Genomic DNA, 25,053 nt, shown 5'->3' with positions numbered 1-25,053 from the left:
ACTTGATTTCTTGAAAAAAAAATCATCTTTTAAAGTAAAATTATCTGTTAAGGAAATGGGAAAAAAAGCTATTAATTATTATTCTTTCAAAAAAATAAATACTAATTCAACAAAACAAAAAATCTAGCAAAAATTATGTCAAACGTCCATTATGCCAAATGTCCATTATGCCAAACGTCCTTGACGGTTTTTGAACGAGTTATGCCAAACGTCCATTATGCCAAACGTCCATTATGCCAAACGTCCATTATGCCAAACGTCCATTATACCAAACGTCCTTGATGGTTTTTGAACGAGTTATGCCAAACGTCCATTATGCCAAATGTCCATTATGCCAAACGTCCCTGATGTCTTGGACCAATTATGCCAAACGTCCATTATGCCAAACGTCCTTCTTGAAAACCCGTTATGCCAAATGTCCATTATGCCAAATGGGGTACACCCCTGGAAAACCTATGTATTTTTTTTAGGAAAGCGATGGTGAGGTCAAACCTTTAATTAAAATTGGCGATCAACGTGAAAATTAACAATAAAGTTTTCATTGGCACAACAAACACTGACAAAAATTGATTATTGGAAAATACGCTACACCCATTAATTCTACGTCCAAATTTCTTTAAAATGATTCCTTGCTCGACTTTGTACGGCTTGCGGTTTCAGAGTAATTGCAGTTTGAAAATCGAAGTGGTCCGACTTGCACTAAAATCAAGATTCGTGCTTGATTTGATGGTATCAACAGCCCCATTAAATTTGATCTTGATCCGAAAACTTTGGTTCCGTAAGCTGTGTAAGTTTGAGGTGGAATGACCCATATTGGCAAGTGACATTTCAAATCACCAAAAGTCCTTTTCATAATACGATAACTTGGAAGGCACATCGTCGAGTAGTCTTCTCTGCGTCTATGCGTGACTTCTTTCCTGCAGTCCATCGAGTGCAACGGCCATTTTAAGTAGCCACCCTGCCCGCATGCAACAAACTCAATCGCGCGCGCGCGGACTTTACAATCCGCACAATCAGCCTCGCGCTTGCTGGCTGGAGTTCCGCACAGATAAGTTTCCCACCGATGTGTAATCGATGCGGATTCCTCTTGGACGGAATACTACCTACCAGAAGGTAATGAACATGTGCCACACGTCAGAATTCGACAGCCGCAGCCGCAGCAGCTTATCAGTTATTAGTTTATCGGGCTGTGCGAATCCATCGATCGAACCAGTCGAGTTCGGATATTCGCCTGGAGCGGATTCAGTCAGTTGTGGCAGGAGTTTAGCGTCGAGCAGTTGTTCAAAAATGGGATCTCAGTACAGGATGTTCGCGCTGGTCGCGGCGGTTCTTGCGCTGTCCGGAAGTGTCGTTCTCGGTGGTAGTGTATTCGAAGGAAGTCAACAGGAAGTGGACGTCAAGGTGAGGGACTTCGTCAATCAATCGCTGAAGACAGCGGAAATCGTTATCTTGTCGAAATGTGACCGAGTTGTAATTTGGACTTGGCTTCTTCTTGCAGACGTTCCTGGCGGAAATTTGCGACAGCGGTTCGCCGTTGATGTCCGTGACGGTCAAGTCGTTCAGTGTGGATCACATCGATCGTACCTTGGCGCACATCTGCAAGGAAGGCGTCCACGGGAGTTTGCTGCTGTGGGTTACGGCGGAGAACTTTGCCAACGCGCCCGAGCTGGACACCGCGGTGAAGTACGTGGGCAGGGCGGCCGCGGCGGAAGAGTTTGCCGGATATTGTGCGTACGATGTCGTCAGTGGGAATTGCACAAACGAGCATGGAGTTGCGGTGAGTCATGCGTGGTGGGAATTTCGGGTTGAGTAGTGTTTTTTTTTTTTCTTATCAAATTTCCATGGTTGTGTGTAATCATAATTTGGTTCAACATTACACATGCAATTTAACATTGCGACACAAATAATGATTATTTTATTTAAAGCTTTATCGATATCTGTTCCTCCGATAAAATCCAAAATATAGATAACAGTGCTGAAATACTGCAATGCAACAAAATTGAAAAACCTTCTTTGCTTACAATTGTTCAAGGTTTATCATTTTAATTTATTTTTGTAAATAACGAAATAAATGTCTAAATTCGTGAAGCCAGAAAAAAAACTTTTTTGCAAACAAAAAAACTATTGTTTTTTTATGAAGGCTTGTATTCAATAGAACGAGTTGTGGCGCTATAACCACGGCAAATAGTGTCCAGGGTATTCGTGGAAACATAATGTCCCATTAGGGTGTAATATCAAAATCGATTTTCCAGCACAGCACTTTTTCAGTTCCTTTCGGGGTCCTAAACAACTCCCCAAAGTTTGGGACCGATTGGTTTAGTCCTCACTTTGCGCAAAGCGATTCAATTTTCCATATAAATTTGCATGGAACATTTTTTTTTTTTTGCATTTTGATATTTACCAAATCCACGTTTCATGCTGTGTCAAAACTGGACTCATATTCGGATGCTCTGGAATGTGCTCAACAACTTTGCCGAAGAGAGTTTGGTGCTAACTTGCTCTTGAAAGAAGATATAGCTTCCTCAAAACTCGTCTAAAACGTGATTTTCGAGCAAAAAACACGTTTTAGACGAGTTTTGAACATGCTGTATCTTTTTTTAGGGCACTAAACCAATCGGTCCCAAACTTTGGGGAGTTGTTTAGGACCCCAAAAGCAACTAAAAAAGTGCTGTGCTCAATAAATTTGGACAATTTTATTTTTTTTTCCATACAACCATATTACACCCTAATGTCCCATCCCAGAGGGTCCCGGAGTACCAAACCTTCTTAGCATGGTGCTCCCTACGAATACTACCAAAATCTCGGAGCGTATGGTGGTGTGCCCCACGCTTCTTCTTCCCCTGTCGATTCAGAATTGTGTTGTTGTTCGAACACTTAGTGCTCAAACTCAACCCAATTACGAATCATCTCTGCGATACGGCTTTACGCAGTAGGCCTGGCCGCTTTAACGCTTGTGATGTTTCAACGCATTCCGGTGCAATGGAGCACTACAAATGTTAATAAATGACAAGAAGAGTGCTAGGCGTCATCTAACCTAAGGCACTCTCCAGGATCCCTTCGAAAGATTGGCAGCGCTAGGGTCTGATTAGATTAGATTAGATTAGGATCAAAGGCTTGTATTCAACATTTTAGCAAAAATCAAAGACAGCCTAAGCAAAAAAAATAGACTCTGAAATATAATGAAAGTACATAACAAATAATAGATAATCTGACCCTTACAAATTTAATTTATTTATTTTTTGAAAACGAAAAAAAAAACAAAATTCTATTTTTAAGGTATTGGCAAAACCTTGTTATTTTGGAAAACCAAGTTTTGCATGAAACTTCGAGTCTTGACAAGTAAACTTGTGCAACTTTCATTCTAAGCAAAAACAATTATTTTGTGCTTTGGTTTGCATTACTTTGAATGCAAAAAAGACAAGTGTTCCTTGTAATTCCGCATTTTTTTTTATTTTTAGGCCCTTTTGAAACAGTAGCCTCGATTTTAAAATTTGCAAAATATTTTTTTTCCAAAGAGATCAGAAAATTTTACAATTTTTTCATTGTTTAATATCAAATTATCCAACCCGTTATTAGTTGGACAATTGAAAGACCTAAAACATCCAAATGAGCATAAAACATCGCAGATCTGGTACCCCTATCAGAAGTTATGAGCTAAATGCTCAGTGATATTTTATTAGTTGTCAGATTGTTTAAAAAAGAAATTAAAAATTGATTTTCTGGTTAAAACAATTCTGTACATACAATCTAATATTGTTTTGAATGAGAAAAAAGCGGGGGACATTGATAGGATTTTCATTTATTTTTGGAATATTTTCCAACTGTTAAGGGTTTTCTCAAGACAATTATTCTTTAAACATGTACTATTAGGGTGGGCCACACAAAAGAAAAAAAAAACGATTTTTCAATAGTGTTTAAAAAAATAGTTGCATTGAAAGTTCTTATTTTAAATACCGGGGTGACTTTGAAAGTCAAATTTTTGAAAAATCAGGTTAAAGGTGTTCAAATTTTATTTTTACGGCAAATGTACCATCGCTAAGGTGGCTGATATAGTTTTAACACAAAAAAATCAAGTTTATATTTAGTTAACCAAGTTTATAATCTTTTTAACAAAATGCTTATAAATTTTAAGTAAAATTGCTAAAAAGTCAGAATTTTGCCTGAAATTTGTTAAAAAATAGTTTTGGTTATACAATTATCAATTAAGGGTGCACAGCAACCAAGGAAGTGGTTGTCTTATTATTCCGAAATTGTCAAACTTACGGACCCAATCCTGTAAGAATCTGATAGTAAAAATAGTAAAACTTTGTTGTAAATAACTACGAAGACAGTAATTTAGGGGATGAATAAATAATTATATCGATAGTTCCCGTAGTATTGAAGATACTAAAATGTCTGTAACAGAAATCTGGGTTCAAAAGCTATGGTTGATGTGTACCGTTAATATTGCATTTTAAACTGAATTCGAAGCACAAGTCAAAAGTTTTCACATTTTGTATAAAATTAGTTTTACTGAAAATGCCTTCAAATTTGGAAATTTTATTTAATTATGTTTCTAAAACATACAATTTTTATGATTTACTAACTTCGTTGACCCGAAGAATCCGAAAATGCATTCCGTTTTTTCCGATTTAAAATCATGTTCATTGAGAAAATCATGACACTTTGAGAATATGAAAATAATGGTATTTATCAACGTTTTCTTAATTATAGTAAACTAATTTTTATACTTTTCAAAATTTAATGAAAACTTCTTCTAGGAGTACCTTGAACCTTTCTCTGCCCCGGTCAGTATGATTCCATACAATTCCGTATGTTTTTTATTTGTACTCTTCATTTTGCGAAAAAATCTCAAACCCTGGCTATCAAAGTCACCCCGTTTTACGGTAACGTTTTTAATTAAAATCAAAAAACAGTATTTTTGAAAACCTTTCATTTATAATAAATAACTTTATATCTTTGGTTAAGGTGTAACGTGCCATCATCAAATATGGCGAATAAACATGGTTGATGAACTGTCCTGTTCCACCTTTAAAATGATGGGTTTTTTGTTCCCCCTTTAAACAAATTTAAGACTCGATAAATGTGCAAAAAAAACACTTAAACTTCATGTTTTGGAAGATTGCCATGGATTTTGAACAGTTTAACACTTGTAGCCCCAACGGGATCAAAAAAGTTGGAAATGCCTTTTTTATTATAACTTAAGGTAGACGCATCTGTTTTGGATCTACCTTGTTGGAGGTGATTCTTGACATTCTTCCGGATCGAATGCAACAAGAATCATCCTAATCGATTGAGTTTTTGCCAAGATACAGCCGGTTGAAGTTGCATTTCCAACTTTTTTGACCCCCTTGGTGCTTCGTGTAAGTTTTGACCCCGTTGGTGTCACAAGTGTTAATGAAGAAAAATCAAAGTATCTTATTGTTACCCATGGCTGAAAAGAGAGGGGAACAATGAGACAGCTCTGGATTCTGGGTGTATTCTAAAATTTGGTCAAATCTAATGAAAGGACATTGTAGCCCAATTCATGCTCTACGAAATGACGAAAGAAATTTGGAGAAATAATAGTTTTCGTGTTAATGGCAGCCTTTGAGCGAAAGTGTAATTTTTAGTCATAATTTTCATAAAAAAATGGTTCCTCAAATCATTGATTTTCCTCCATTCCTTACAGCCAACCTCCACGGTCATCCTGGGCGAAAAATACCCCGAACGGTACGAGCTGCGCGACATGATGTACAAAAAGTGGACCAACACGACCCGGCTGGGTTCTCCCATTCTCGCGTACGCAACCCTCAAGAATCGGGACGCCACCTACAAGTACATCGATCAGGACATTTCCTACCTGGAGGATACCCGCATCGAGTACCAACTTCCGGCCACCGTCATGACTGGCCTTCCGTTGGCCGTTTTCCGGGGCAAAACGCTGGCCTACAAATCCATTTCCGGTGAAACGTACTACGGCAGGTCTTTTAAGGTAAGTTCGCCCATAACTTTTGGCAGGGTTGCCAGATCTTCATTGTGATAAACAAAGATGTTATTTTAAAATGTTTGTTTTTACGTGAAGATTAATTTTCAAACTAACAAAATTGCTTCGCAAAAACAATAATAATTGGCCAATTTCGCCGGAGGATGTTTGCGCGGCGCGTTCGTCACTTCTTATCATAATCACCGGCTGTCACAAATGTAGCACGCGAGTGCTAATTCTATTGTGGGTGGTGAAATATCTCGGGTGGAGCTGACTCGACGTTTGATCAAAACCGGTGCAATCGACAGGTCAATAAAAAAAAGTACCCAAGTGTGACAAGATTGATAGCACCTTGCTTGAGGCTTTGGGGGTGCCATCAATTAGCACGTGGCACGATCGCTGGTGACGATTTTGGGTCAACAATTGGGTTTTTGGAATTGCCAAGATACGACGTGTTTCTAACCAACAAGAGCTTGTTGACATCGCTGCTGGTCGGATTTCTTTCAACGAGGACAACAACAACAACAGCTGACGTGGGAATTTCGTCACAAGCGGGGGTTCAAAGTTCCCGAATCAACTGAGGGAATTAGCAGATTTGGAAAAGGTGTTACTTGTCCGCTCAATTTTGCGATCAAATAAATACAGAATAGGTTTGGGATAGTCTAGACATAACAAGATTGAAATTATTCTTAGTATCTTAATTTTAATTTGATTGAGTGAATCAAAAGGAGCTTATAGATTGAATACCCATCAGGCGAAAAAATGATGAAATATGTTATTGACTTCAATAATTTGCCGCAAAAAGCTTGCTGGTGAAACGAATTCAAAAGCATTCAAGAAGAATCTAAGAACTTACTAAGCATTAGGATCAGGAACCCCTTCAAAACTAACATGATACTTTATCGGAGAATTTTTAGAATTAGAAAAAAAAATATTTTTATTTCAAAAAACTTAAAATTTCACAATAGTTTTTTTTTAATTATTTGTTTATCAATTTTTACAGAATTTTTTTATCATTTTTTTTTTCAAAATACAGATTTTCTAATTGTATGACCAGTACATAAATTGTATGGAGGGAGACTTGTATTAAAATAATAATGGTGCAGTAACTAATGAAACTTGTGTGAAATTTTCTGAACTTCTTGACATATTTTTTCAGATTTAAAACACGACTTTCATTTTAAAAGGGATTAAATCCAAGCTTGAATCATCAATTATTTGGCGCTACAAAAATGTCAGTCGTAATTTAAAAAATTGGAACATATTTCTTTTAAAAAAATCAGATAATTATACACAAGTTTAACTTTTTAACATAAAAAACATGGTCAATTGTTTCCAAGATATCATCGATTGCTGATTGAGGGTTTTAGTAGAAATTAGAACACGCAGGGTGACGACCCAAATCCCTTTTTCATTTTCTCGATTTTTTTCTGACTTTTCCAGAAACTCAAATAATTGGGCATTTCTTATCTAAAAACGTTACTTAATCCACCCTTAGGTGGTTGGTGCCTTCCTCACATTCAGAGGGTAATGCTATCCAAAATAGATACAAAAGGGCGGACTTTTCAGTGTTCTATCAACTTGATTCATTTTTCATATCATCAGATTGGTTAGTCAGATCTGCATAATTCAGGGCACTTATGTGCTTATAACTTTTGATAGGGTTGTCAGATCTGCAATCGTTGGAAAGGTCTTTTGATCACCTATCCATCGACAGGTTGCATGATAGATCCGGACAACGTTTTCATCGACATATATGAGATCTAGCCTCTAAGAAGTGCATAAATAACACTTAAGTGCTTATAACTTTTGATAGGATTGTCAGATCTTCAATCTTTTGAACTCGTTGGAAAAGTCTTTTGGTCACCTATCCATCGACAGGTCGTATGATAGATCCGGACAACGTTTTCATCGAAATATATGAGATCTGGCCTCTAAAAAGTGCATAAATAACACTTAAGTGCACATAACTTTTGATAGGGTTGTCAGATCTTCAATCTTTTGATCTTTTTGGAAAGGTCTTTTGATCACCTATCCATCGACATGTCGCATGATAGATACGGACAACGTTTTCATCGAAATATATGAGATCCGGCCTCTAAAAAGTGCATAAATAACACTCAAGTGCACATAACTTTTGATAGGGTTGTCGATCTTCAAACTATTGGACTCGTTAGAAAGGTCTTTCGAATACCTTTCTCAAAATGTATAACATGACTGGGTTTCTTACAAAAACCACCCTTTTTACAATCTTCCGGACTTTTGTTGGAATTGTTTTTTTAGCATAACTTTTGTAGTACTTTACTAAACTTTATAATTTTCAATAGCGACTTATGGGACCCCAAGACGGATCGAATGAGACCAATACGGTCTAAATCGGTTCAGCCAGTGTAGAGATAATCCAGTGCAAATTTTTTTGATCAACATCCCACCACACACACAGACATTTGCTCAGAATATGATTCTGAGACGATAAGTACACATGAAGGTGGGTCTAGGAGGTCAAATTAAGAATTTCGTTTTTCGAGTGATTTTATAGCCTTTCCTCAGTAAAGTGAGGAAGGCAAAAATTATTTGAAATAAAAAAACTCTTTATAAAAAAAATTATATCAGCCATCGAAAAAATATCTAAATGAATTATAACAATTTTGGTTAAATCAAAACTTTTATTAATTTTGTTCAATTGGTTAAAAATTATTTTACAAAATTCCATTCTTTCCAAGGAATTTTGTAAATTTTTATACTGGATTTTTAATCAATGTAGATTTAAATAGTTGTCAGTATTAAACGGTTTTAATTTTTTCTCAATTAAAAATTCAGTTTGGATAGTTACCATGTTTTACCACTTATTTTATGCGAAATTCTGTAAACATATTTGCAATAGCTTAAATTTAAATATTTTTTATGTTTTCAATATTTTTTTATGTTTTCAAAAGGAAAATAGAGAACAACGATTGAATTTCATTCGATATTTAAGTTTTCCAATAACTAAAATCAAGCTATATCTAAAGTAATTCACCCATGCTCACAGAAAGTTCAAGGGAAACAATTGTAAAAAAATATATATTGGAAATTACGTAATTAATTTAGTGTGGATCAATCGGACCGCGCACTGGACTCTCAATCTAGAGGTCGCCGGTTCGAATCCCGCGGCGGGCGCTCTAAAATTCTTTGTGTAAATATGGGTATTCGGCACCGTCGCTCCGTGCCATACTTTCATACACTTAGGAGCTCAGGGCGGCGAAGTCCTTGTAGATTAAAAGGAAGAATAATTTTCTGAATAATGGGCTGAATTGGCTAATTTGGGGTCGCTGTTTTTAGATTTGATATCAAAGCTCTTAAAATAGACACTATTTGAATTGATAAACTTAACAAAAGTAGCCCCAACCTTGAAATACATACAATTACCAACCCCACTTCACTTCATTGATAACACATAATCAGGTAGAAAAAGAAACGACGTCACGCGTCAAGTATTTCGCATCGCCCGATGATCCAGTTTGCGCCATGTGAGTGTCACACACAAATCATGGAAGAGTTTTTTTTTATCGGTTTCGTTTTCTTCATACTTTTACTGCAGTCATTATTTGCGGATCGAAATGCTGGTTATAGATAAGATAACAGCAACAAAAAAGAAGTCAAACGACGTCAACCCCTTCCACTGACCTACTCGGAACCGTTTTGTGAAATTTCTTGTCGTGATTGATGGGTAACGAAGATAAAATTGGGTGGAAAAATACAAGGGAGTCGGAAGCAAAACAATTGATGTCACGTTATTAAAGTGACAGTGATGTACTGACACTTTTTATACCACTTTTACTCTTTTTTACATTTTGGTCAATAACGACGCCTACCTTGTCAGAGAGTAGAATGTTAGTAACGCTTACCGTTTCTCCTTTTCGCAACCCATCTGCAGACCATCAACGCCGTCCGCTACATGAGCCCCCACACGGTCATCAACGTAACGGTCGTGGGCAGCGAGGATCGCGCCTACCGGGAGTTCCGCGGCAAGCTGGTCACCGTGTACACCGACGAGGAGGGTTACAGCTGGGCCAAGTCGCTAGCGTCCATCGAGGGAGCGGTAAGATTCCATCAAAATCATGAAATTTGTAAGAGATTTTTAACGTCTGTCATCACTTCCAGTCGATCGAAACGTCACTGACGGAGACCCACCCGGAGTACGGCGTGGTCACCAGCCTGTACGACGAATCTCAGCTGCTCCCGGGCGTTCCGACCCTGTCACCCAACAAACCCCACACGGACCACAAGTACAACGACCAGCTGGTGACGAAAACCGAAAATCTGCACATCCACATCAACGACCGCGAGCTGAACCAGGTCTACCCGGAGTTCCGTAATGTGGCCATCGGTGCCGCCATCTTGTTCTTTTCCGTCGTCGGAATCGCCCTGCTGGACATTGTCCGTCGGATCATCAGTATGCGTCGGGCGAAAAAGTTGAAAACCGGAAAGTACAGTCGGGTCAACGGAATGTAGGAAGGGAGACGTCAAAAGGGACTTTCTTTTGGGTTCTACCGAGAGTAAACATGCGGTTAGGATACTCTGGCGCCAGATGGCGCATGTGTGACCAAAATTAGAATTTAATTACAAACGAATATTATTGCCATTTGCTCATCCCACAAAGAAAAACTTACTTCATTAGGTTTAGCTTGTAATAAATATTTGCACATTCAAGGTTATTTAACGCCATCCCTTCGACAATAACTAACTCGTTGTTTTATTCTACCGAAAGAAACCCAGTCGTTTGACAGTTTTTAACTGAAAAGGGTAATTTTTAACAATGCGCTCACAAACACTACAAATCCTCTCAGAGCATCCACCGATATCTTCAACCCCATACAAAATTTGCGTAATTTATGCGTGTCGAACCGACGCAACTAAAAATGGATCGATGTTGAGCAAACTAGTATAAATTAGGCCAAAAAGTTAAGAATATTATCAATAAATTGACTTGACCTCTTTTCATCAGAATGAAGTAAAAAAAACTGTCAAACCACCGGGGTTCTACCTTTATCCCAAAAAATACCCCAACTTAACCCTGCTTGCTCAACGGCTGAAACACGCCCTCCTTAACCCACGAAAGCCCCGACGAGGGTGGCGTCGTGCCGACCTCATTCACCCGGCCCTGCTTCATCGATTCCAGCACCGGCCCATGCACAGCCCCGTCAAACTGCTCGAACACAATGTAGTTCCGGTCCTGAACCGGTGCCGGGTCGTACACCTTGGCCTGACTCTGCCGCACGCACTCCTCGACCCGCTGCAAAAAGTCCGCCCGGCTCTGCTGGAAGAGTTCGTGGGCCACGTTGTTGGCCGTCAGTTCCGCCACCGCCATGTACTCCTCAAAGTGGGCGAACACGTACTGGATGAACTTGAGCACCTGCCACAGATGGTTCTCGCCCGATTTCCACTTGGCGAACGCCTCGGACAGTTCGAGCGTGCCGTTGTACGGGCACACCAGCGGGTGGAAGGTTTCGCTCTGGAAGACGACGGTCTGGCGGTGTGGTAAAAAAAATGTCGGTTGTTCAGAGACGTCGAAACAATACCGTATTACATTTGTAAATTAATTGTGTTGGCCATAGTTGTTTAGTTATTCAGAGTAGTTAAGTTACCAATTCCTATTTGTAATTGGGTACTAAAGCCCTATGTCAATTTTTATGTACAACGGTAAAAAACACGATAAAAAACCATTTCTGATCACTTTTTTTCATTTTAATTCAATTTTTTTTTTTGACAAGACAACATTTTTCCGATGGATCAACTATGGTCCCCTTGGAACGAGCTGTCAAGTAGGAGCTTTTCTGTCAAGAAGGACCGCGAGGTTAATTTTTCAAAATTGATTTAAAAATCCATTTTGAACTCTTTGTGCTCGTACAAAGGGTCATTGTACTCAGAAAAATAAGCTTTATCGCTGTAAACAATAATATCAGCAATCTAAGCTTCATTTTAGGACCCAATTTTCAGTGTAAGAACGGGCCTTGGCCTGTCCTTACACCTACATCTCACCCTTGCTCTGAGTCAGTACGAGCAACACGCTAGAACACGCTTTGAGTGTAGAAAACCTAGATGTTCGGGTATCAAAAGATCGGAAATTGTATGCCCTTTCCGATGACATAGATGACTTGTCAAACGTGGACCGGTTCGGATGCCTACGGATTTTCCTACGACGTAATTACAGGTTGGTACGAAATTTCAACGAAAAATCAATTTTATCGACCACCAAAACGGTGTAATATCGTTTCCAAAATGTTCATTTAGCAATTTTATGGTAGTAGACTGGGTGATGAAAAGAGAGAATGCGTAACGTGATTTTCGAATGATCCCACTTTGTTTACATCTACAAAATAGAGGAGGAAAGCAACTCGCGACAAAATTTTGAGGCTACGAATTTTGGCAGTTATGACTTTCATAAAGTATTTGCCTCCTTTTCTCTCCCACAAAAAACTGGGGACAATGTAGCTGTCAAACTAGGCCAAAATGTTAAAGTCACTCACAAAATTAACTTTGAATGATTTGAGTTCATTTCTGACGTCACGATTTTCTCCTCTATAGGAGGCTGTTCAAGCACAAGCATGACTTTTTTTCTTACTGGCAAATGAGCTGTTTTATAATCAGTAGTATGTGTTTTACTTTGTCTAGTTTGAGACATTTTTATGGAAAATGGTCGCGTTTCGACCGGTTAGAAGAGATTTTTCTTTTTTACTGGTGACGAGGCACTGCGCGAGAGTTTCATTCTGCGATGTCGCAGATAAATTGTGCTTGCCATTTCTAAAGGGCACATAACTTTTTTAACTAAGAGTGTGTCCCTTTCACACCTTATGTAAACTGTCATTTGAGTGAAAGGGATACACTATTGTTTACAAAAGTTATGTGCCCTTTTGAAATGTTAGGCTCCAAATTCCCTGGCTGATTCCTGGAGCTCTTCCTGGTCCAGCGAAAAAAACATCGCTAATTCTAGCGAAGCTGATCCATTAAACAGAGAAGATTTTCACTAAACCAGGTTTTCAAACGGAATCAAACAATAAAGATAGCTTCTGGATGGATACAACCGCATCGACTCCATAAACAACTTCCATCCATAATTTAAAAAAATACGATCTCGCCTTCAACTTTCTTAAAATTTCTTGACATCTACTCCATGTCCTCAATAACGTCATGATTCGAATTCCCGGACGCTTCGAAACCCGGACACCTAATCTTGTTTTATCAATAATTTGGATATAAGTTCGCATTATGAATGTCAAAACGGTGTTATTTGATGAATTCTAACATCAACTTTCATTTCAAGTTTGTTTGAACGCTGTAGTTAATGTCAAAACAATTAAATAAAATAAAATTATAAGATTACTAAAAAATGCGAAACATTTCACGTGAAATATTTCATAGGCGTCCGAAGCACCGGGAAGGCAAAGCATAAATTTATGGTTTTGATTTCCTTAAATTCTAGCGAATTTTTACATAAAATATAGATTGTTTTGATGTTAACAGCTTATTTGAGACCTAAAGAATGCCATTCACTAACATTTCAGTTCAAATTTGTGCGATTCATTAGCAAAAACGAGTGTCCGGATTTCGAATCAGCTTTTATCAGTGTCCGGGGTTCGAAGCACAACAAGTCATTTTAAGTTTCAAATTCTGATGCAAAATTGTTAGAAAAGACATAATTTGCATGCATTCTCTTAAAACTGACTGTTTATACTACACAGAAAAAAAATGAATTTTGGAATGTTGAAAATTTGGTAGGTTGAATATTACCTCTTTATTTGTGTAATATTACATAAAAAATGTGTAAAAATGTGAACCTGATGAATATTCATCAAAAAGTGATGAAAATTCATCATTTTCTGGGGTAAAATTTATCATTTATTTTGCCACAAAATCTGTCACCATTTCCTGATGAATATTACCATCATTTTTTTTTTCTGTGCACAGCAAAAAATAATGTAAAAATGGAAGGTTGAAAACAGAATGTTGAAAAATAGAATGATGAATTTTACCTCTATAATTGTTGAATAACGATTTTTTTTTTGTCAAACAGGTTTTACACAAAAAATGTGTAATATTACTTAATTTTTGATGAATATTCAACATTATTTTTGCTACTCGTATACTTGAGTAATATTCATCAAATTTAGGTACAATATTCAATCATCTTTTGACCCAAGGACTTTGACAACTGTCAAACGCAACGTTAGGAAAAGTGATTGGCAGAAGCCTGTCGGATCGTGATTCAATCGTCGGAGTTTTGGTCGCTCGTGCGTCAAACAATCGTTGCAGATTCTGTTCAGTCGTCGTTGTGTGTTTTGGTGAGTTTGTTTTGGTGCTTCTTCCGGATCGGTCTGGAGGAAGGTGCCAGTGTGTCCAGGTGTTTACGTCCAGGAATCGTCGCAGATTTCGTGTCACCGTCGTGGTTTGTTTTGGTGAGTTTGTTTTAGTGCTTCTTCCGGACTGTTTTGGAAGAATAGTCCGGGTGTTGTTCAGACATTTATTTAAGTTGAACAAAAGTTGTCCAAGAACTGGCGTTCCTTCTAATCTTAAAGTAATATTTGCTTTAAAAAAAACAACCCGAGTTCTTAGAGTGATCAAGCACAAAGTACCCTGAAAGTCATGAAAAAAATATTCGTTTGAATCATGGCCTATCTACAATCACTTAGCTTAGAATAGTTAAGTAAAGTAAAACTTAGAAAATGTACACAACTTACGGCCGTCATCCACAATCAACTTAGAAAATTTGCTGGGCTGATATACGTTGCTATGCAGTTGTTTGTTTACCTTTGATATGGAAACGTCAACTTACCGTAGATTTTGAAATTTTCCAAACCATACGTCAAGTTTCTAATTTTATTCCTTTTCATTGTAGAAGATCAGATTCATTTCCATTGATTCAAACTCCTAAGCTAAGTGAAATTTTCTAAGTTAAGTGATTGTAGATAGACCATCAAATGTTTTATTTACGTTCTCTGAAATGGATGACAGTTCAATACCTATCCTTCCACTTTCTGAGCCACAAATTACACATTTTTTAATGCAATAATACACATTCTTTCTTAAAATTCAACATTTTTGCGGTAAATTTCATCATGTTTTTAGGTAAATTTCACCATTATTTGAGGTTAATTTCATAATTTTCTGATGAAAATTCATCATTTTCTAAGGTAAAATTTATCTTTTTTTTGCCACAATATCTGTCACCATTTCCTGATGAATATTACCATATTTTTTTTTTCTGTGTAGTATATTGACACTTCCACAGAAAAAAAAAGTTTAATTTTGGAAGGTTGAAATTTTGGTTGGTTGAATATTATCTATTTTTATGATTAAATTTACTTTAAAAATGTGTAAAAATGTGAACCTATAATGAAAATTCATCAGAAACTTATGAATATTCACCAATTCCTGATGTAAAATTACACATTTTTTACACAAAATCTGTCACCACTTCCTGATGAATATTTCCCCTCATTTTTTCTGTGTAGTTGAAATTACAGTTTGCTAAATTAAGTTTAGATAAGTTTTGTATAGAATTTTCAGAGTTATATAACTTTTTTACTAAGTAATTAGTAAATTTTATATTCATTGCATTGCTTGTTTTTGTTGGTTTTTTGATTTTTTAAGTGTTTGTTATAGAAATCATGTTTTCATGAGCTTTTTGAAGCAAAATGTTCGGCATGAGTTTCTGAACAGATTATACACAGCAAAAAAAGTTGAATTTTGGAATGTTCAAAATTTGGCATGTTCAATATTACCTCCGCAGAAAAAAAAATTATGGTAATATTCATCAGGAAATGGTGACAGATTTTGTGGCGAAAAAAATGTGTAATATTACATCAGGAATTGGTGAATTTTCATCAGTTTCTGATGAATATTCATCAGGTTCACATTTTTACACAATTTTTGATTAATATCACTCAAAAAATGAGTAATATTCAACCAACCAAATTTTCAACATTCCAAAATTCAACTTTTTTTTGCTGTGTCTTTTTTAAGTAATATTATTTTAAAAATGTGTCAAAATGTGATCCTGATGAATATTCACCAGAAACTGATGAAAATTCATCATTTTTGATGTAAGCTTACACATTTTTTTGCCAAAAAACCTTTCAGCATTTGCTGATGAATATTACCATAATTTCTTTTTCTGTGTACACAGAAAAAAAAAGTTGAATTTTGGAATGTTGAAAATTTGGTAGGTTGAATATTAGCTCTTTTTTGAGTAATATTACATAAAAAATGTGTAAAAATGTGAACCTGATGAATATTCATCAAAAAACTGATGAAAATTCATCATTTTCTGGGGTAAAATTAATCATTTTTTTAGCCACAAAATCTTTCACCATTTCCTGATGAATATTACCATCATTTCTTTTTCTGTGTAGTACAGTCCAGACTCGATTATCGGAAGGCCTTGGCAAAATTTCACTTCAGATAATCAAAGCTTTGAAAAATCGAATCACCGTTCACGTTGTCGTATCTTTGATTGTAGATCTTATGTATGACCCCTAAACTACTTCAAAATGATTTAGAATTTTTGAATCCAAGATGGCAGTGATGAAATGTTGAAAAAAATTGACTAAAATGGGGTCGCAGAGTTCGAATTTGAAAAAATACGAAAAAATAAATTTGATTATCCGAAGGAACTTCGGATAATCGAGGATTCGGATAATCGGTCTGGACTGTGGTTGGTCACTTTTCCGTTTGACACTTTTTTAGTTTGGATGGTCAAAGTCAAACTGACGAACTGTCACTTTTTATACGGCGCTCACGCACACTATCAAAACAAACGTTTGGTAGTGTGTGTGAACTCCGTGTAAATGGGGTGTCAAACTAAAAAGTGACCCCGTTCGTTTGACAAGAGTTGGTGTCAAACCATCGGGGTTTGAGTGTACAAACTATATATTATATAAAGAATAAACAGTAAAAGACAAATAGTAATTGTATGTTGAAGAATAAAAGTAGAAACGCGATGGAGTAGATCAAAAAAATATAAATGACAGCTTATAGGACAGATGCAACAATATTCAAATAAATAAATAAATGAAGAAGTTAATCAACAAAGAATAGGAAAATGATAAACAAGATTTGACATCGATGCCACATTGAAGGAAATTATTTGTTTAGGAAAACACACATTTTTTTAATACAGTATTGATTGGAAAAATAGAGTGGGAAATCAAAATAAAATGATGGAAACAGAAGCCGTATTAGAAGAGCAGTAAAACAAAAAAAAACAGAGGATATATGGTAACTGAAAGTGGAAAGGAGATGTTCTGCGATGTTTCTGGTACTTCTGGTACTTCCACAACAGTTGACTCAAAATGCTGCGAATCAAAACAATACCATCTACAATCACAAATTACTTGATTTTTTGTGGTTCATACCACGTTGGGGTATCATCCACCCTAGGTCAGCTAGAAACCTGAGGCGAAAGGATCTAAGTGCAAAATATGTTAGATGCCCTGTCATGGCCCCTCTTAAAAAAATTAAGAGTTATAAGTTTGAGATCCAACATACATTAAAAATTTTAAAATTTCCAGTACACTCAAACCCCGATGGTTTGACACCAACTGTTGTCAAACGAACGGGGTCACGTTTTCGTTTGACACCCCTTTTACACGGAGTTCACACACACTACCAAACGTTTGTTTTGATAGTGTGCGTGAGCGCCGTGTAACAAGTGACAGTTCGTCACTTTTTATTTTGACTTTGACCAACCAACGGGGTACAAACTAAAAAAGTGTCAAACGAAAAAGTGACCAACCACCGGGGGTTGAGTGTATTTTCGTAAATGTTGATAAAATCCAATTCCCTTTGCCGCTTTTAAAAGGTCTTTAGATTACTGATATTACTTCAGCAGGGAAACGTTAGCAGGGAAAATTTTAGTTCTCGTATTGGCCACCAGATGGCGTCATTGAAATCCAATTTCCCTGCTCACTTCACATCGTCAGCAGGGAAAAAAATTGTGAAGACAGCAGGGAAAGTGAAATTTCCCTGCTAACGTAAATAGGATTTTTAAACTATAATTTTTATCGTAAATGCAATATTTTCAACAATATATTTTCTTTGATGTATTTAAATTAGTTTTTTTACGTATTTCAATTAGAGAGCCTGGAGCTTATTATAAGCTCTAGGCTCTCTAATTTCAATGCCTTCGAATCTGAACAAATATTTTCCCTGCTAACGTATCAGTTACTGAGCCAGAAGAAAATTCATAGTCATGGATCACAAAAATCGGCGTTTTCAAACCAAAATAATAATTTAAGTTTAAATTTACATTCAAACTTTTATACAAAGGTACTCAAATATGTTGGTGTAAAATATTTTCAAATCATTCCTGTTCTTCAAGTGTTCAGCAGTGAATTTTATAATTGGGGCGTGGCTTATTATTGTGATGAGCATTTTCCTTGCTAACTTCACAGTTTTTTTTTTGTCACAGTTACCAAGCTTTTTGTTTTTTTTATACAAGCTAAGGTCTATGTAGAACTATTTAAAAAATAAATTAGTAGTTTGTATTTAATTTTACACTAGCTTCTTCTGACATTTAAGTTTATTTCTGGCTCAGTAACTGTTACGTTATTTAGCATTAAAAATATACCTCCGATAATAAAGCTACTCCTCCATTAGCTAAATCAGGCCTGACCAACCCTTTTTGCTCAATTTTTACATTTTTGATCGTCTAATTAACAATTGCCAACATTTTCATGATTTGTTTGATGGAATCGATTCTCATGTGACCAGCGAACATAACTTTGATAAAAGTTTGAAATAATACACATACTAGTCATTTTTATCTTCATTTTTAAGTCGAAAATCAATCCGGCTCGCGGGCCAGTTAAAAAAAACTGAGATTAAATTGCATTGAAATATACAAAAAATACTGATTTGATCAAATCAGCAGGAAATTGTTCAAATAATTACCGCGTAAGCAGCGAAAATATTTTTTTTAAAATCGTTTCGTAAATAGTAGGGGAACAGCATCTAATTCCAGCGTGCCTCTAATGTTGGCAGGTCAGAACTTTGACATTCAATTAAAGCTCATTAAAAGCGATTTCAACAGAAATCGAGTGATAAATAGCTCAATAAGAAGTGAGCAAGCAAGTTTCTATCAAAAGTTTTGCAAAATTAGTTGTTTAAATAGTGAAAATCAGCAAATTGGATGGAGTTAGGAGCGAGTGCTTAACCTGCCAAAGATACGAGAATTTCCCCTAGGTAAATTCTTAGAGATTTGGAGTTCCTCCAAAATATTTCTTTACTATTAATCGCTTGATATTAGAATGTTTTTTAGAGCAATTTTACAAAAACTATGGAACATTAAGGCCAAAACTCCTAGTGACATCCATTTGAATTATTTGAAAATCAATTATTTTTTTGCTAAAGTTAAATTCGTGTCTCATAATTGATTCTTTTAACTGAAGTCACGGACAAAATCACCCTGCTTACGCGTTCCAGAATTGATTGATTTTTTTTTTTCAAACTGAAGTCCCAAACAAATCAAAAATGTTTTCCCTGCTAACGTAACAGTTTGCTGGGCCAAGTGTTACTTCAGCAGGGAAAGCTTAGGCCACGCCCCCACAACGTTGTGATATGTTGCTTACAAAATAATATTTTCTTGAAATTACAAAAACAGAAAAAGGTTTTTCCTAGTTCATGAGAGGAACAGCCTTCAAGAGTATCAAGGCGATATTTACAATGCGGTTCAGTGGCAATGTTCGCAATTCGCAATTTTCAGTGTAAGAACGGGCCTTGACCGATCTTATGCACTAGGTTCCCGACGAACACGCACTGCCCTTACACCTACATCTCACCCTTGCTCTGAGTCAGTACGAGCAGCACGCTAGAACACGCTTTGAGTGTTCGTGCCAGGCATGCACACCTTCTTTTCCGGTTACGCATTTTAACTCGGCCGGGGGTGGTACATTAAGTAGGGTTTGATGTAAGTATAAGCGCCTAACCATTTATAGTGTGCCTATCAACTTTCATTAAAGCAAAAACTGTTTTATTTTTAGTTTGAATTCAAAAACTTATTGTTATTTACTGTGTTTTGTATTCTCCTGAAATCTTTCCTAGTGTTGAGTTGTGTTTATATGTTGCTATTTCTTTTGTCGCGGTGTTTTGTTACAATTTTTGGTCCTAAGCATGTTATAAAAGTTTACCAAAAATACAATAGTAATATTTGTGTTAATCCTTTAACCATTCCATAAATTGAGTAAGGGCTCAAACCTCACTTGTTTGAAAAAAAAGGGTGAAGATTGAAAACAATTGTTAGTAAAAGAGAATTTATTTTATAAAAATCAAGTATCAATAGTAAGAGAATGATGAGCGTATTTAGAAGAATAAAAATGAGAAGCTAGATGTATTAGATGTAAAATTAGACAATAGTTAATAAAAAGAGATACAAAACAAGCTTAGATTATAGTAATGATAATTTATAGGACAGATAAAGAATTATTCAAATAAATAAATTCGCAATAAAATCAAAAAAGATTAGGCGAATGATAAATAGACTTGATATTACTAGTACATTAAGGAAAAGTAGATTTTTAAGGAAAAAAAAACAAAACAAAGTTTGTTACAGCAGTATCAATTGATAGAGAAGAGTAGAAAAGCTTTGAGAAATAGGAGAATCAAAAGTTAGTAAAATTTAAATCAAATGTTGGATATTAAATAGAAGAATCAGTGAAGAATTGGGAATCAGAAGAGCAAAATAAAAATAGGAGATAGGTGGTAGCTGAGAATGAAGAGAAGAGAAACCCCGTTGTGCGATGTTTTAGGTACATCCACAGCAGTTGACTCAACATACTGCGAATCAAAACAATACCGTCTACAATCACAAATTACTTCCCTTTCCCACATTGTCGCGCCCCTTTCTTTTAGCCGTCTCGAGTCTGACCCGCGGTGGTCAAAGGTTTACGAGCCGTTTCCACAGGCCACCAGCTAGGTCATCATGAAAACCAAGCCAACGTGGAGGTAAGAAAATAGGACACTTGCAAGGAACCAGAGCTATACTGTTCTGATCAAAAATGATCTAACAGGACTACGGACGTAGTCAGTGACGCTCCTTCCAGGATGTTCCTCGCCTGAGCGTCAACTGAAGAGGTATCATCAGCATCATTCGCACTTGGCCTGCAATGCGGTTCAGTGGCAATGTTATTACTTAACTAATGATAAAATGATTCATGTTCATGTTAAACTACTACCGTAATCTGGGGTGAATCGAGACTACAGTCTGAATAGGGACAGCAGTTTTTAGAGCACTTAAAGCTTTTAAATTTGGATATGGATGTACACATTTTGTTGGCCTGACTCTGTTATAACCGAATCCAACCAGAAAAATCAAAATACTGCTGTCCCATTTCGCCCCATGTGTCCCGATTGACCCCAGTTTCCCTAAGGTGTCCATATAAGTTCGGGAAAAAATATCAAATGCAATTGAACTCTCAAACTACCGCATATGAGGTGAAAGCCTTGCCACCATACATGGCCCTGTAAAAAAACATAAATCTGCGGTCTTCACAACTATTTGCCCTGCTGACGACGTTGTGGGTCGTTTGCGGGACGTGGCCTACGTTTTCCCTGCTGAAGTAACACTTAACTCAGTAAACTGTTACGTAAGCAGGGAAAACATTTTTGATTTGTCTGGGACTTCAACTTCACTTAAAAAATTGATTCTGGGACATCTGTCTGAAAAAAATATAAATTTGGAAAAAATAGAAATTTAATTGTTTTAAAATAAAATTCTAATACCAAGCGGTTAATGGTAAAGAAATATTTGCAAGGAAATCCAAATCTTTAAGAGTTATCCAACCAGAAAAGATGTGATATTGTTATTTCAAACAAAATATTCATTTGAGTTTACATTACAATCGTACTTTTATGAAAAGGTAGTAAAATGTGCTAGTGTTAAATTAAATAGATACCTACTCATTTATTTTTTAAATAGTTCTACATGACCTTACCCTGTATAAAAAAAAAACAAAAAGCTTGGTTACTGTGAAGTTAGCAAGGAAAATGCTCATCACAATAATAAGCCACGCCCCAATGAAAGAATTCACTGCTGAACACTTGAAGAACAGGAATGATTTGAAAATATTTTACACTTAAATTATTATTTTGGTTTGAAAACGCCGATTTTTGTGATCCATGACTATGAATTTTCTTCTGGCTCAGTAACTGATACGTTAGCAGGGAAAATATTTGTTCAGATTCGAAGGCATTGAAATACGTAAAAAAAACTAATTTAAATACATCAAAGCAAATATATTGTTGAAAAGATTGCATTTACGATAAAAATTATAGTTTAAAAAATCCTATTTACGTTAGCAGGGAAATTTCACTTTCCCTGCTGTCTTCACAATTTTTTTCCCTGCTGACGATGTGAAGTGAGCAGGGAAATTGGATTTCAATGACGCCATCTGGTGGCCAATACGAGAACTAAAATTTTCCCTGCTAACGTTTCCCTGCTCAAGTAACATCAGTTTTAGATTAACTTCAAAATATAGCATAAAGGACCGGGATTGGTTTGACCCTTGTTCATAGCTTTTGCAAATTACTGTTAAAAAAAATATTTTTAAACCCCAATAACTTTTTGCTACTGCTCAATAAGGAAAAACTCTCAAAGATACTGCGATAATTGACAAAGAAAGAAAAATGTAAAAATGATTGATCAAACTTACCGGCACCGCCGAATCGTTGGGAAATTTATCCGGCAACGTAAGCGTAAATCTGAACACCCCGTTTTTGTACGGACCACTCCGCACAAAGAGCACTCCGAACCAAACTGGAATGAGATACAGAAGATTGTTGGGAATCAGAAGTTGAAATTCCCTGGGAAGGAGTATCCATTCTTACCGAAGCTGTTCTCATGCGACGGAATAACGTAGATTCCTCCGAGATCTTCACTTTGCAGTCGCTTGCTGAAAGAAGGAATAAAATTACCAAATTTCAACTAAATACAAAATTGGTTCCGAGAAACTTACTATTCTGTAAGAATTTTGTACTCTTGCAGGACGGTGCCAAGCAGTTTGTCGTAAGAATCAAGCGTCATTTTAGATTTTGTTGAAATTCTTATTACAACACTTTACTAAAACATGTAACTATACTTAGTTTTAACAATCTTTTCACAAGATTTTAGGATTAAAATTAAAAATTTGCTAAGCAGCAAAAGATTTCATGCAAAATATTGAAACCAAAACATAAACAAATATGACAGCTCCTGGATTACACCGCAGTTACACTCTTATATGAAATCAGTCAGGTTTGATTAAACCCAAATTTGGAAAACGGCTTTCAGTTGATTTCAACTTTAATTTGTTAAGGTGAAGCCGTTGATCATTTTCGAAGAGAATTGATCATCACTCTAAAATCTAGGGGTTTTTGCCTTCCTCACCTCACTGAGGCAAGGCTATAAAATCACTCGAAAAATGAACTTCTTAAATACGACTCCTAGATATACCTTCACGTATACCTATCGACTCAGAATCAAATTCTGAACAAATGTCTGTGGGGATGTGTGTAGACTTGATTTTTTTTCCACACGATTATCTCAGAATTGGCTGAACCGATTTTGGCCAGATCCGCCTTATTTTGTTCGTTTTGGAGTCCCCTAAGACCCTATTAAATTTTATTCTGTTTAGTGAAGAACTTTTAAAGTTATGCCAAGAACAAGTTTTTTTGTAGCTACAAAAAAGGGTGATTTTTGCCTAACCTCAAAGGCCGGGTCTTTTTGCTTTTTTGACTTTTTGACCACGCAGGGGATTTGCAGCCACATTCCCTTGCATGCGTATCGCCCGGTTGCCACATTGCTTAAGCAGTGTCTGCGTCTCTTCTGGAAAAAATCTGTATTAATTATGTTGCTGCATCATTTTGTCTCGACAAAGATTTACACGAACTTTTTACTGAAATATATAACTCATGAGACTTTTCACCTTTATATTGAAGAGTTGGTAAAAAAAGAATTGAAAATTGCTGTTCAAGTAAAATCAATAATTAAAAAAAAATGAAAAAAAAATAAAAAAAAACTTTTAAATTAATTCGTAAATACCACCTAAAATACAACATGAATGCGAGGAAGGCATCAACCACCTTAAGGTGGATTAAGTAACGTTTTTTTAGGTCCTATAAACATATGAAAGACAATAGTTTATTGGTCCTTTTTAAAAAAAAATTCTGGAAATGCTCTGTATCTCATTAAATTTAACGAATTTCTGCACCAAAATGAATCAGCATGTACCGGTTGTTACCTTCTTGAAGCCACTGAAAGAGTTTTTGGTCTAAATCAAATGTGTTTCAAAATTTATATACCTAATTTTGTGATACAATCATTAACGTCCTAGTTGGCAATCATTGATTTATGACGATTTCCATAACTTTGCAAGGAATGGGATAATCGTTACCAAATTCGTCGTTACCAAAATAATCTACACGTTGATGCTACCTGAAAAATCACGTAACCCCGATTTTCCCCTCGCTAGGCTCGTTTTACGTGACACACGTAAAAATAATGTGAAAGTGTACTGGCAAAAAAATGTTTTCACGTTGATGTTACGTGAAAAGCCTTATGGTATTTTTCCACTAGGGTTTTCCTTGTAATTTGTATGTGTTTTGAAATGTAACTTCAACGGAACTCGAATGCACCATTCGTCGAAATTTCTACGTGATTATTTTAGTATGAAAATTGATGGCGTCCGGCGAAGACTGGCTGCCGAACTTGTTCTCGCAAAATTTTATCAAAAATAGAATAGAAGGTAAGTTAAATTAAGTTTGAATGATTTTATTTATAAATAATTATTTATTTATTTTTTGCAGCGGCCGAACTCTGGAAGCAGCACACTTTTACCGGTGGCCACTTGGATTCTGGCCAGTTCTAATATAAGCGGTTGGTCGTGGTGATCGACGCAACCGAACATGTCACGGACATTGCGGACACTTGCCGGGGTGCTCCGGAAGAGTGTGATGTTCATTTGCGGCCATCTTATCGTCTGCCTTGGCCAGTGTGGTACCCTCGCCAAAGTTGTTCGAAGCAACAAGCTGTATCCGGCAAGATCAACGAACCCGTGCAAGGAATTTGAGAGCTGAAC

At 36.3% G+C, this 25,053-nt stretch overlaps 2 protein-coding genes across 2 annotated transcripts; one reads left to right on the top strand and one right to left on the bottom strand.

Moving 5' to 3' along the window:
• The first annotated feature begins 1,179 nt into the window (after nucleotides 1-1,179).
• On the top strand, nucleotides 1,180-10,691 carry LOC120415314 (enolase-binding protein-like). Its single transcript, XM_039576796.2, has 5 exons — nucleotides 1,180-1,401; nucleotides 1,499-1,777; nucleotides 5,672-5,974; nucleotides 9,882-10,046; nucleotides 10,109-10,691. Exons 1-5 carry the CDS (start codon nucleotides 1,288-1,290, stop codon nucleotides 10,457-10,459), a joined length of 1,212 nt encoding a protein of 403 aa, XP_039432730.1. The 5' UTR covers nucleotides 1,180-1,287; the 3' UTR covers nucleotides 10,460-10,691.
• On the bottom strand, nucleotides 10,516-23,178 carry LOC120415315 (protein crossbronx homolog). Its single transcript, XM_039576797.2, has 4 exons — nucleotides 22,954-23,178; nucleotides 22,826-22,890; nucleotides 22,651-22,754; nucleotides 10,516-11,474 (listed from the first exon to the last, which is right to left on the bottom strand). The coding sequence occupies exons 1-4, from the start codon at nucleotides 23,019-23,021 to the stop codon at nucleotides 11,016-11,018; spliced, it is 696 nt and encodes a 231-aa protein (XP_039432731.1). The 5' UTR covers nucleotides 23,022-23,178; the 3' UTR covers nucleotides 10,516-11,015.
• Nucleotides 23,179-25,053: the final 1,875 nt, after the last annotated feature.

Source organism: Culex pipiens, chromosome 2 (assembly GCF_016801865.2).
Source record: "Culex pipiens pallens isolate TS chromosome 2, TS_CPP_V2, whole genome shotgun sequence".
NCBI lineage: Eukaryota > Metazoa > Arthropoda > Insecta > Diptera > Culicidae > Culex > Culex pipiens.
This window is presented reverse-complemented; position numbering and strand designations above follow the sequence as displayed.

Excerpts from the sequence above, each read along its gene's own strand:
- LOC120415314 (XM_039576796.2), top strand. The coding sequence starts at position 1,288 with ATGGGATCTCAGTACAGGATGTTCGCGCTGGTCGCGGCGGTTCTTGCG. Across the intron at positions 5,975-9,881 it reads ACTACGGCAGGTCTTTTAAG|ACCATCAACGCCGTCCGCTA; the intron begins GTAAGTTCGCCC and ends ACCCATCTGCAG. Across the intron at positions 10,047-10,108 it reads TAGCGTCCATCGAGGGAGCG|TCGATCGAAACGTCACTGAC; the intron begins GTAAGATTCCAT and ends CATCACTTCCAG.
- LOC120415315 (XM_039576797.2), bottom strand. The coding sequence starts at position 23,021 with ATGACGCTTGATTCTTACGACAAACTGCTTGGCACCGTCCTGCAAGAG. Across the intron at positions 22,891-22,953 it reads TACAAAATTCTTACAGAATA|CAAGCGACTGCAAAGTGAAG; the intron begins GTAAGTTTCTCG and ends TCCTTCTTTCAG. Across the intron at positions 11,475-22,650 it reads CCAACGATTCGGCGGTGCCG|ACCGTCGTCTTCCAGAGCGA; the intron begins GTAAGTTTGATC and ends CCACACCGCCAG.